The sequence below is a fragment of the Trichosurus vulpecula genome, chromosome 5 (genome assembly GCF_011100635.1).
Source record: "Trichosurus vulpecula isolate mTriVul1 chromosome 5, mTriVul1.pri, whole genome shotgun sequence".
Taxonomy (NCBI): domain Eukaryota; kingdom Metazoa; phylum Chordata; class Mammalia; order Diprotodontia; family Phalangeridae; genus Trichosurus; species Trichosurus vulpecula.
The window spans coordinates 152224698-152238750 of record NC_050577.1 but is presented as its reverse complement, the minus strand read 5'-3'; the positions used below and the strand labels follow the sequence as shown (position 1 = coordinate 152238750).

Genomic DNA, 14053 nt, shown 5'->3' with positions numbered 1-14053 from the left:
TATATACACAGAACCCAGTACATGCTGACCATAAAAGTGTCAAATTAAAAGAGTAATTTTAAAGTTAAAATGGCTTTTAAATTTAGAAAGTAGGGAGGCGGAGCCAAGATGGCGGCTGGAAAGCAGGGACTTGCGTGAGCTCCCTGCTGAGTCCCTCCAAAAACCTATAAAAAATGGCTCTGAACCAATTCTAGAACGGCAGAACCCACAAAACAGCAGAGGGAAGCAGGGCTCTAGCCCAGGACAGCCTGGATGGTCTCTGGGTGAGGTCTATCCCACACGGAGCTGGGAGCTGGGAATGGAGTAGAGCAGAACCCAGCCTGAGCGGCATGGACCAACCAGACCAGAAGCCGGGCAGAAGGGGCCCTAGCACCCTGAATCAGTGAGCTGCGGCAGTTACGAGACTTCTCAACCCACAAACACCAAAGACAGCGGAGAAGGTTAGTGGGAAAAGCTGCGGGAGTGGAAGGAGTTCACGGTTGGGCTTCCAGCCCGGGGGGGGGGGGGGGGGGGGGGGGGGGGGTCGCGGGGGCATGGAGGTGGGGCAGCTACAGCTGCTGCTGCTTCTGGCCCCAGGCACACCTGGTGGGAGGAATTAAGTGGCAGATCAGAGCAGGAGTGCAACAGCCTGTTGAAGATCTAAGCCTAGTCCGGGTTGGGGGTTCTTGGGGAAGGAGGAGTGCTGGTGTGACAGAGCTGGCACCTACCCCCCCCAAACGTGGAACATAGAACTCTTTAGTCTACAAGCAGTCATACCCCACTGAAAAACTCAAGGGTCAAGTTAGTTGGTTGGGAATATGGCCAGGCAGCAAAAATGCGCCCAGATTCAGTCTCAGACTTTGCATTCTTTCTTTGGTGACAAAGAAGACCAAAACATACAGACAGAAGTTAACAAAGTCAAAGAGCCTACAACAGAAACCTCCAAGAAAAACATAAACTGGTCCCAGGCCATGGAAGAGCTCAAAAAGGATTTGGAAAAGCAAGTTAGAGAAGTAGAGGAAAAATTGGGAAAAGAAATGAGAAGGATGTGAGAAAACCATGAAAAACAAGTCAATGACTTGCTAAAGGAGACCCAAAAAAATACTGAAAAATACAATGAAGAAAACAACACCTTAAAAAATAGACTAACCAAATGGCAAAAGAGCTCCAAAAAGCCAATGAGGAGAAGAATGCCTTGAAAGGCAGAATTACCCAAATGGAAAAGGAGGTCCAAAAGACCACTGAAGAAAATACTACTTTAAAAATTAGACTGGAGCAAGTGGAAGCTAGTGACTTTATGAGAAATCAAGATATTATAAAACAGAACCAAAGGAATGAAAAAATGGAAGACAATGTGAAATATCTCATTGGCAAAACCACAGACCTGGAAAATAGATCCAGGAGAGATAATTTAAAAATTATCGGACTACCTGAAAGCCATGATCAAAAAAAGAGCCTAGATATCATCTTTCAAGAAATTATCAAGGAGAACTGCCCTGATATTCTAGAGCCACAGGGCAAAATAGAAATTGAAAGAATCCATAGATCGCCTCCTCAAATAGATCCCAAAAAGAAATCTCCCAGGAATATTGTTGCCAAATTCCAGAGCTCCCAGATCAAGGAGAAAATACTGCAAGCAGCCAGAAAGAAACAATTTGAGTATCGTGGAAACACAATCAGAATAATCCAAGATCTGGCAGCCTCTACGTTAAGAGATCGAAGGGCTTGGAACACGATATTCCGGAGGTCAATGGAGCTAGGATTAAAACCTAGAATCACCTACCCAGCAAAACTGAGTATCATGCTCCAAGGCAAAATAAGGACTTTCAATAAAATAGAGGACTTTCAAGCTTTCTCAGTGAAAAGACCAGAGCTGAATAGAAAATTTGACTTTCAAACACAAGATTCAAGAGAAGCATGAAAAGGTAATCAAGAAACAGAAATTGCAAGGGACTTACTAAAGTTGAACTGTTTTGTTTACATTCCTACATGGAAAGATGACATGTATGATTTACGAGACCTCAGTATTAGGGTAGCTGAAGGGAATATGCATATATATATGTTTATGTATATATATAAGTTAATGTGTATGTATGTATATATCTGTGTGTGTGTGTATATATATGTGTATGTATATATGTATATGTATATATAAAAAAGAGAGAGAGAGAGAGTAGACACAGGGTGAGTTGAAGATGAAGGGACGATATCTAAAAGCAATAAAATCAATAGGGAGAGATAGAATGGGGTGGATTATCTCGCATAAAGGTGGCAAGAGGAAGCAGTTCTGTGGGAGGAGGGGAGAGGGCAGGTGAGGGAGGAATGAGTGAACCTTGCTCTCATCAGATTTGGCCTGAGGAGGGAATACCATACATACCCAATTGGGTATCTTACCCCACAGGAAAGAAGAGGGAGGAAGATAAAAAATGGGAGGGGGATGATGGAGGGGAGGGCAGATGGGGGTGGAGGTAATCCAAAACAAACACTTTCGAAAGGGGACAGGGTCAAGGGAGAAAATTCAATAAAGGGGAATGGGTTGGGAAGGAGCAAAATATGGTTAGTCTTTCACAACATGAGTATTGTGGAAGGGTTATACATAATGTTACACATGTGGCCTATGTTGAATTGCTTGATTTCTTGGGGAGGGTGGGTGGGAAGGGAGGAGTTCTCTGTATCAATGAAGTCAAAGGCCCATTTCCTATACCTGTCCTGTATGTTTAAAAGTATTCCCTCAGTGAAATAAAAGTTCCTTAAGGGCAGAAGACTTTCCTTTGTATCCTAGTATGGTACCAGTTGTAATCTAGCATGGTGCCAGTATGCATTCATAAGTTAATAGCCAAATTAAAACAGATGTTCAAAAACAAAAAAAAAAGTTTTTGCATGCAACTAGAAAATAAGATACACAGGCAATGGGGCATAGAAATTTATCTTGCCCTACAAGAAAGGAAGGGAAAAGGGGATGGGAGGGAAGTGGGATAATAGAGGGGAGGGCTGACTGGGGAACAGGGCAACCAGAATATATGCCATCTTGGAGTGGGGGGGAGGGTAGAAATGGGGAGAAAACTTGTAATTCAAAGTCTTGTGAAAATCAATGCTGAAAACTAAATATGTTAAATAAATAAATTTAAATCAAAAAAAAATTTAAAAAAATAAATAAATTTAGAAAGTATGTTTTGGCTCACTGATCTGTACTTCCTATGCATGAAATTTGTTTAGGTCCCATCTAAAATCATAACTAGCAGTTTCAGATACAGGAAATCCTGTTCAATCTTTTTTCATGACTATTCAAGACAACAATTTTCTAAAAAACAAATTACAATTTTGGTGCGTGTCCCTAAAATAAAAAACCTGAAGAGCTTATTAAAAAGTAGATCATTAGTTTCCACAAATCAACACCTTTTTTTAAAGGTTATAAAATCTAAAAAAAAATCAATTATATAACTCAAGTTACCCAAAAGAAATATATTTGGCCTATTTTTCATCTCTCTATTAATTATTAATAGCACTGTTAAATAAGGTGACATAAGTAGTAAAAAGGGCTTCCCAAAATACAGTCAAATTTCTTACTCCTTTAAAACCATGACCATTTACATATCAATTAATGTACTTACTTGCCTTAAAATCCCCAATCAAAAAAATAATAATCCTGAACATAAAATTTTTCCTACAAATAATTTCTTTGCAGCAGATTTCAAACTGTTCTAAAATACAACAAAGTGACTTTGTTTGCTGATCATAAAAGTCTTACATACCTCTGAACTTATTGTCAGAGCTTTAAAGCGAAAACTTTGAGACAACAGTCTTCCAATCCCAAGTTTTTATTGTTTTCTTAAAGCCTGTCAGCTCGCATAATAGCAATTCACTGGCACAATCCCATTTTATCCTCTCCTTTACTTTAGCAATAAAATATTTCCTAATTCTGAAAAATTCTCAAGTAATTTGGCTGTGTCCCTCCAAAAACACTTGATAGGTTTATAAACACGTTCTTTGCAAATTTGTCATTTTTTACATCTCTGTGATTTAAAATCAAAACTTCTAAAATTACAAAGAACCCCACAATTTAGTGCTATTTTGTGCAAGAATACAATTTTGATGTAATAAATTTTGCCAGATTTTAAAATGACTACAAGTTTGCTTTTAATCTAATATCAAACTTTCTAATAAGCAACCTTTTGTCCAGTTCCAAGCCAAACTGGATAAGCTCAATCAATCCACATGAAGTTTTTAGAATGGCTTAGCTCATGCATATCACCAAATTAATTAATAATATCCAAGAAAAAAGAAAATAATTTCAAAGAAAATTTAACTATTCAGAATCAGTGCATGTTGTTAATAAAATATTTTCTATTTTCTCAAAGACTTGCAAACTGCAATCTATGAGTATATATGTTCATTAAAGCCAACAATTATGCAAGAAGGAGCAAGCTGTAACAGAAGAGGTTTTTAACTAATTTTTAAAAATTCAATTTTAAAATAATTGGCCAGCTTTTCCAAAACTGTTTTAGAATTGATAGCATTCTGTTAGTAGCACCAAAATGCAAAATTCCAATTATGGAAAACATACTTTGCACAAGGTCACTTAGAGGGAAAAAACCCTGAAATACTCACCAGTCTAATCAACTGTACAGAGCAATGACAGCATCAAAAGGGAGAAAAAAATAAACTAGAAATATAAGGTGATAAGGGAAAGGGTGGGAAAAAGCTGATAAAAGATAACCATTAGAATTCATAAAGGGAAATAAGAGGATAAAGATGCTAGAATGCAAAATTCAAAAGAACAAAGGTAGAGACTGAGAAAGATACCAAAGATGATCTTACCTTCTAATTTATATTGTAATGTTAAATACTCATTTATATCATAACAACTGCATAGAAGAATTTTTCTTATAAGGAACTGAACCTGTAACATCAATAAATTTATAGAAATTATGCTCCAAAGTATAAAAAAATACAACTTTGCTACCTTGATTTCTCTTTGTTCTACGGATTTTTCCCATATCTGTTGATCATATGCTCCAATCTAGAAAGAGAAAACAACATATTAAGTCATTAATATGACTCGATGTGGAAAGAATTAAAAGGAGTTCATGCATCTTTCAAATAGATACTAGGCAACAGTTCAGTCTATTAGAAGCCTAACCTCCTTCTTCATAATTTTCTCATTAGCAAAAGCCTATGGTGTTATGTTTTTCCATACCTATTAAAACTATTCTTGTAACCCCAAATATAATTACTGTTCTAAAAATTCTAGAGGAATTATTTAGAGTTATTATCCATAAGTTTGTAAGCACTTCTAGAAAAGTACTTACAAAAATATAATTATGGGACTGCTTTTGGAATAATAGGGAAAAATAACTTCCATGATAATGAAAATAGCATTCATACAGAGCACAGCAACCATAGAAGGTATTAATAGTGATCAGCAAATTAATAACTTAAAATGTACAAGTGCTTTAGATGTTATTTCGTTTGATCTTCGTGTTAGCCCTGTGAAGTTAAGTACCATTATTTTCCCCCACTTTAAAGATGAGAAAACTGGCTGAGAGAGATTAAGTGACTTGCCAAGGAGGCAGAATTCTGACCCTTCAAACTCTAAGTTCAATACTCAAGCCACTGAGACAGCTAGCCGACTCATCTATAAACATGAATACAATTTGTCATTACTGGCCTGAATAAAAACAGAATTTGAAAGGATCCTACAGCTGGAAGAGACCTTTGAATTCATCTAGTCTAGTCTGTGCCTGAGCAGGTAGTACCTGTACAACATCCCTGAAAAGTGGTTATCCAGTTTCAATCTGAAGAACTCTAGTGTTAGGTAATTCCATAACCTCTTCAGGCAATCACTGTGCTAAACACTGGACACGCAGACACACACACACACACACACACACACACACACACACACACACACACTCGCAGCCCCTGCCCTCTAGAAGTCTACAATCCATTAAGGGAAGACTAATGCACAAAGGGCTGAAAAAGGGTGTGGGGGCAGGTACCCAGAGTGGGGACATAGTGGAGAAGTCAGAGAAGTCTCAGAGGACTTCAGTCAGCTGAACAAAAAATCTCAAAGTTAGAAGAGACGTCTGAAGACTTCTTACATGAAGCCAGATGTGAACAGGAAAAAACATCCTCTCCATCACTGACAACTAGTTGTCCAGTATTTGTTTAAGTTACTACCTTCTAAGGCAATCCACTTTACTTCTGGACAGCTCTGATTGTCAAAAATCTTCTGTTACCAAGCCTAAACCAGACCCTTTGGAAATTCCATCTACTGTTCCTACTTCTGCCCTCTGGGATCAAAGAGAATAAGCCTAATACTTCCTTCACCTGACAACCCTTGTAAGATTTTAGTCAATCAAATAGAAAGAAATTATTAAGCATGGATATGTCTGGCACAGTACTAGGTAGTGGAGAAATAAGCACAAAGAACGAAACAATTCTCACAAGGAGCTTTCATCCTAATGGGGGGATATACAAAGTGGGTAATACAAGGTAATTTGGGAGGGAGGGCAATATCAAAACAGAGGGCCAGGAAAGGCTTCGTGAAGAAGTTGGTCCTTGAGAAGAAGCAGCAACTTCATGAAGAACCTGGTCTTAAGGAAGAGAAGGATTTTTTGAAATAGAGGTGAGAAGAGGATGCATCCCAGGCATATGGGCTGGCCAGTGCAAAAGCTACAAATCTGAGATTTTTGAGTGATAGCACGGAAGTTGAGAGAAACAATCATTTGGGGAAAAGATAATAAATTTGGTTCTGGACATGCTGAGCTTAGGGTGTACCAGTGACAGTCAGTCTGAAATGTCAGATGGTGATTCAGAAATGAAATTCAGGAGAGTTACTGGAGTTGGATACATATAACTTACAGATAAAATCTGCACAGAGAGCTGATAAGGTTAATGAGAAAGAGGGTAGAAAAAAAGAAAAAAAGAGGGCCTAGGACAGAATCTTGGAGAACACTCACATCTAAGCAGAAAAGACCCATTGTATTGCCACCGAAGTCTTTTCTTCAGACTCAACACCCACAGTTCCTTAAAGTACCAATCACAGAGCATAACCATAAGGCCCTTTATCATCCTCTTCTGAACAATCTCCAGTTTATCAAAGTCCTTCCTAAAATGTGGCACCTAACACTGAAAACCAAGTTGTGGTTTTACTAGGGCAAAGTACAAGACTATCAGGTCGTTAGTGCTTCACATGCTGCAAAGTGATAGCTTCTGATTTCATCATTGAACTGAAACTGCTCTTTCCAAAGTTACTAATGATCTCTTAATTGTTAGATCTAATGATCTGTTCTCACCCTTGTCCTTCTTGACCTCTCTTTGACGTTGTTAAGCAACCTCTCCTCCTGTATGTTTTTTCCTTTCTAGGTTTTTGTGACCACAGAACTCTCCTGGCTCTCCTCCTACCCTTCTCACCACTCCTTCTCAATTTCCTTTGGTGGCTCTTCGGCCAGGTCATAATAGTGTTTCTCTAGGCTCTGGCCTGAACCCTCTTCTCTTCTTTCTCTATACTAATCTCACTTGGTCATTTCATCAACTCCTATGGGGTTTTTGTCTCTATACAGAAGATTCTCAGATCTGTTTATTATCCAGAACTAAACTCTCCTCACCTCTAGTCACCCATCAAACTGTCTACTGTAAATCCCAAATTTAATGTCTCATAAAACATTTCAAAAGTCCAAAACAGAACTCATTATCATACCCATGAAATGTTTCCTGCTTTCCAAGTTTTCTACTGCAGTTAAAGGCACCACCATCCACCTACTCAGCTATTACTACTATTATTATAAAGGTTTCAAGAAACACATGGATGGATTTCTAACTAAAGATATTCACGAATTCAATAAAGGCCGCAAATCACAAAACTACATGAAAATGACTTGACAAACACCTTTAAAATGATGGCAGTAGAGCAAGGGAATAGATTTCATAGGGCCCTTTTCTTTCCAGCCCTCCCTCACTTTAAATATATTCATTCCTCTAATCTTACTCAGTCACTCTCTATCACCTTCTTGTTATTACAGTGCTTAGAGTGCCAAATGTGGAGTGAGAATACCTGAGTCCAAATCCTGTCCCAGACACATCCTAGCTGTGAGACCCTGGATAGGTCTTTTAACCTCTTTCAGCCTCAGTTTCCTCATCTGTAAAATGGTGATAATGAGAGCACCTACATCAAAGTGTTGTTGTGAGGATTAAATAAAACAACATATGTAAATAATATGCAAACCTTAAATTACTATATAAATGCTAGAACTACTATTACTTCTGATACAATTCTGGTCCTCACCACCTTTCATCTGGAGTACTGCAATAGCCTTCTAATAGGTCTCACTGCCTAAAGACTACCTACTGCACTCTATCCTGCACAAAACTGCCAAAGAGAATTCCCTAAAGATTAGGTCTGCCTATGTCATTCTCCTATTTAAACTCCAGTGGCTTCCTACTGCCTCTAGGATCAAATATGAATTCTTTTGTGTGGCATTTCAACCTACTTTTCCAGGTTTATAATACATTAGATATCCCCTCCTACAAAGTGCAGCCAACCTGACCTTCTAGTATTCCTTACATGCTCTAACTCCATCTCCTGCCTCCATCCTCTAAAATGGCTACCCTTCCCACCACCACCTCCCACTCCTGTGCCTGGAAGGTATTCTCTTCTTACCTTAGTGTCCTAAAATCCTTTATATCCTTCTAGACTTAGGCACTCTGCTCTTAATGCCCTGCCTTCCAAAAATGCCTCGTATTTATTTTGTATATACTCTGTATAAACTTATTCACGTACATGTTGTCTCCCTTGATAGAATATAATATTAATTTTTGCTCTTGCATCCCAGATATCTAACATAATGCCTAGCACATAGTAGGTGCTTGAAAAAATATGGATTAAGTAATGTAGCAGTAGGCATTGAGAAGAGTTGGTTAATCCTTCAACAAGTGTGCCAGATACCATTCTAAGTAATGGAAATACAAAGAAAGGCAAATACACGGTTCTAGCTCTCACGGTGCTCACATTCTAGTGGAGGAGACAGTATCAATCAATCAATAAACATATATTAAGTGCCTACTATGTGCCAGGTGCTATGCTAAGCATTGAATACACAAACAACTATGTACAAACAAGATATATACACTGCAATCTTGTGAAATCTCAGGCTACTAACCTAACCACTCCCTAAAAGAGGAAAATTATGCAACTAAAGATGCAAGTAGACATGCTAATTTTCCAAATGGGACTAACCTTTGTAACTCTCCAAAATGTTATTATAAAGATAGGAAGTATTGTGCAGGCAATAAATTAGGTGGTATGCATTGTCTTCAGTATTCACCATACTCACTCATCCAAACCTACTTCAAAGCTAGCAAACATAAATATGAGATCAAAGATGCCATAACAGTAGTCTTGCTGTCTATAGCTCAGGGAGCAAAAAAATACATTGCAACTTCAATCATTCAAAATAATTAGGAGGTAACAGCAGAATTAGTGTATAATCACACATGAAGAGGTCTAGAGATAGGTAGGTAGTATGGATGGTTATATATGTGTGTGTGTATGCACATATGCATATATATACATGCCTCAATGAGAGGCAGTTTGTTGAATCAGTTAAGGTTGAATCAACCTCTGACGCTTTTTAGCTGTATGACCTTGGGCAAATTAACCTCTGGGACCAGCAACTAAGACTGTAATTTACAGATAAAACAAACTCTCCCACGAAGTTACAGATTAATTGCCAATTTGCATTGTTGGAAATTTCCTGTTAAACCAATGAAATCAAAGGCCCAGACCAAATAAACTATACAGATAATATAGATATGCATAGACACACAGACACACAGACACACACACACACACACACACACACACTCTATCTCTGACAGTCTTAGATGATTACCTGGGAACATGAGAGAGTAACTGATTAAATTTGCCCATGACAGCTACTATGTGTCAGAGGTAGGGCTTGCTATGAACACACACACAATACATGTATATTTGTATTCATTTATATTCATATACTATTAAAATGTTACTATATTTAAATAATTTTTCCCATTTAGGATCTGTAGTCTCACCAGCATAATTCCCCATGTGAATTGCATCTGACACAGAGAGGCAATTATTAAACCCCTGTCTTCCTTACTCTAAGGGGTAGCATTCCATCCACTGTGCCACATTGCTTTTCCATGTTTAAAGAGATTAATTTAAACTAACTGCTAAGCTAAACTCCAGGAAATGAGGGCCTACTTGGAATGAAAATGTTGCATCTGACTTGCTAATGCTTCACTTCTCCCCAACAGGGATTTTGGCCCTCCAAAAACCAGGCCCTCCCACTACCACCACCAACTCCCTTACCTCCCAAGTAATCCACTCAGTTGTGGCATTTCACCCTGGGAATGAGGTTATCCAGAGCACATAAAAACTCACCAAATCTACTAAAATCAGCTGACCCCAAACCCTGTGTCATGGTCTACCAGCAGGGAGCATATTAACATTGACTTTGTCGCCCTTCAACAAAAAAGTGGTTTGGATATACCTTTATTAAGGAATAGATACCCATTTACAATTCACAATATCTATTTTTTTTAAATGAATGTTAAATAGTCTTAAGAGCAAACAATAAACGTGCTGGTTGACTGACTGGAATGAAATAAAAACTATCTCCCTGACATTCCCATTGATTACCTTGGAAAATTAACAGAAATGGGAATAGTAGGATGTTAAAAAAGATAAATTTCAATTCAAGTTAAATTAACAGAAATTCAAAATTCAAATTCAATTGCTAAGTTGTACTGCTTTATACTATGTTTTTGAATTTTCTTTGTTTCAAACTCACTATGTCATGCACATAGATATAAACAACACCTATTCTAATCCTGAGGAAAATAAAATACTGCCAACTCATGCTTGGTAGCACTTCGTGTATGGTCCACTGAGCCTCATCCTAGTGAGTCACAACCCCAAGGTTTGCAAAGCCTTGTGGATCAACCATGCATGTGTAGCAGCTGATGATGCTTTGGCATGAGGCACTTACATCTTACACTGGATGTATTTCCCCCACTGATATAAATCAAAATTTATACTTTGATATAAACTACTTTGTTTTGCATGATTCTTTACATGTGCTTCCAAAGAACTTCCACAGAAGATCCAACATGGATCACTTCCTTTTCCAATTATGAACTTCATTTTAATTTGGCTATTAACTTATGAATGCATACTGGCACCATGCTAGATTACAACTGGTACCATACTAGGATACAAAGGAAAGTCTTCTGCCCTTAAGGAACTTTTATTTCACTGAGGGAATACTTTTAAACATACAGGACAGGTATAGGAAATGGGCCTTTGACTTCATTGATACAGAGAACTCCTGAATGAAGAAACTCCCTCTCCCTGTACAGGTCTGTACCTTCACTGTAATTTATAATCTTAAAGGGTTGCCTAGAGCACTAAGAGGGTTAAGTAACTTGCTCAGAGTCACACAGCCATTATGTGTCAGAGGTGAGACAGATAAATAAATATAATGTAATTTGAGCAGGGAGAAGGCACCCAACACTAGGGCAAAGTAAAGGCTTCCAAACAAGTAGAATGAATGAAGCTAAGAATTCTAAGACAAAGAAGTAAGGAAGAGCCTATCTTATAGGCACAAGGCAAAGGTAGGCTGACATTAAACATTATACTAAAGAGTTTACATTTTATTATAGGGGGAGTGACATGTCATATCTGTGCTGTAGAAAGACTGTTTTGGCATGTGATAAGGAATGGAAAGGGGAGACACTGAAAGCCTAGAGCCCAAATAAGCTACTGCAATAGGCCCTGAAACAGAGTAATGACTTTAGTAAAAAGAAGAGAAAGGATGAGAGAGATGGTTAGCAAACTCACCAGTCTTGGTGATGGGGGGAGAACTGTGGGGAGAGGGCAGTGAGAGGGAGGATGTGAAAAGCTGTGGACTTGGGGGAATAAAAGATGGTGGTGCCCTCAGTAAAAGTAGGGAATTTTGGGGGAGGAAATGAGTTTGGGGGAAAAAGTTAATGAGTTATGTCCTTGGTGTGTTTACTCCGAGCTGACTATCAGACATCCAGATGAGGTCCAGGTAGTTGGTGATAGGAGGACTGGAGCTATGGAAAAAAATTAAGACTGAATATACAGATTCAGGAGCCATCTGCACAGAGATGATAACTGAAGCCACAGGAACTGATGAAATACCAAGAGAGCATGGAAATAAAAATTGGCCCATGACAGAGTCTTGGAGGATGCCCACACTTAAGGGTTAGGGCCTGGATGATGCCCAAAGAATACAGACGACTAGCGCAAAAGGAAGGAAGTGAGACAGGAGAGTGCATTGTTAATAAAATCTCCAGGAGCAATCAATATCTTTGAAGGCTGCTGAAAGGCCAAGAAGGAAAAAGAGTGAGAACAAGATTATCAAATAAAAAATGACTGAACCGTGAAAGGGAGCAGCTTCAAGCTAGCAGTGATGATGTTGGAAGACAGAATTCCATTTGGGAAACCCAAGGAAAAATCACAGGGGGTTATTTTTCCAGCCTAGGCAAAGGGAGATCAACAGAGGTCTTCGGACACTGGAGAGGGGGTGTAGCCAGGAGAGTGCTGGGCAGAGCCTTCCAGTTCGGGAAATGAAGCAGGGCCTAGGGCTGTGTTTACCCAAGAAGAGATCCCTGATCCAGCACAGAGAGACCTGATACTAGGCAAGAAGCTGAAACAGGTGTCAACTGGTAGCTATGTCACTCATACCTCAAAGCAGAGCAATAGATATAATGCATAGTAAGGAAGGGACCTGCACCTCTGGGTGACAGATCTGGACAAGGAGCAGTAGGTCAGAGAATATGTGTTGTGCAAAAACAGAAGTAAGCAGTCTGTTTTGGGTATAATGAAAGCTTGCAGGTCCAAAGTTTCAGTCATCCTTGATATCCTTGAAGAATATGACATTTAATACCTAAAGAATGGAGCAGCTAGACACAAGAGAATATATAAAATAGTAACAAAGAAGGCCCACATATTCTATTTAGAAGTATAGAGAAGGGGGCAGCTAGGCGGCACAGTGAATACAGCACCAGCCCTGGAGTCAGGAGGACCTGAGTTCAAATCCAGCCTGAGACACCTGACATATTTACTAGCTGTGTGACCTTGGGCAAGTCGCTTAACCCCAATTGCCCTGCCTTCCCCCCTCAAAAAAAAAAGTGTACAGAAGAAAAAGTCCAAATTACAGAAAGGAAGTAAAAATTATAGAAGGCTAGAAAAAAGAATAAACAAACAAAAAAAAATTCAACCATAAAGAACTATTACAGTGACAAGGACACCCAAGACACAAATCCAATAAAAGAGAATTACTCCAAAACATCTACAAGCAAAGCCTCAAAGGAAAAAAAAAACAGATGCAAGTTCAACCTGAATTCTGACAAGAGATAAAGTTAAAAAAAATTTTTTTAGGAGTTTAAAACGGCTTTTTAAATGGGTGGTGACTGGTAGATTCTATTTGTACTTTGTCCTCTAGTTCTAAGTCATCCGGGCAGTATTCTTTCAAGATTTCTCTAAATATGATTTCTAGGCTCTTGTGTTGTTGTTGTTGTTGTTGTTATTCATGGCATTCAGGTAGTCTAATGATACTTAAAATTATCTGACTTTGACATTTTTTGCAGATTGTTTTAAGAGAGAATTTAAATTTTCTTGTTTTTTTTCCAATCGTTTGATTTTGTTTTAATATTTCTTTTAATAATATTTAATGGTTTCTCCTGGAGCCATCAATTTCTGTTTGTCCATTCTAGTTCTGAAGGAGTTCATTGCGCAGGTAAGATTTTTCACTTCTCAAATAAGCTATTAATTATTTTTCCAAGTCTTCCCTCCCTAGTTCTTATAACAGACAGAGGAAAAGTGGGAAGGGGTATTTGTGCAGAGAAATGGTGGCAAAGTCCAGAGAATGAAGGCTGGTCTTGTCTCCTTCCCAAAACGGAGGTTCTAGGAAGAATTCACCAAGGGGAGAAGACGGGTGAGACATAATGGCAAAGGATGAAGGATAGAAGGAAGAATGTTTTAACTAATTTTGAACAGAGGTCAGCA

The 14053-nt window shown here is 38.5% G+C and overlaps 1 protein-coding gene across 5 annotated transcripts in view; it reads right to left on the bottom strand.

Annotated features, from left to right (window-relative positions):
* PHTF2 (putative homeodomain transcription factor 2) overlaps positions 1 to 14053 on the bottom strand; it is a 183699-nt gene that overhangs the window by 83685 nt on the left and 85961 nt on the right. For 4 of the 5 annotated variants that reach the window (XM_036758937.1, XM_036758941.1, XM_036758940.1 and 1 more), the window contains exon 3: positions 4943 to 4999. The exons of the other annotated variant lie outside the window; for it this stretch is intronic. In XM_036758937.1, the coding sequence (XP_036614832.1) occupies positions 4943 to 4999 (57 nt within the window). The remainder of the gene's footprint in view (positions 1 to 4942; positions 5000 to 14053) is intronic. 5 annotated transcript variants of the gene reach the window in all.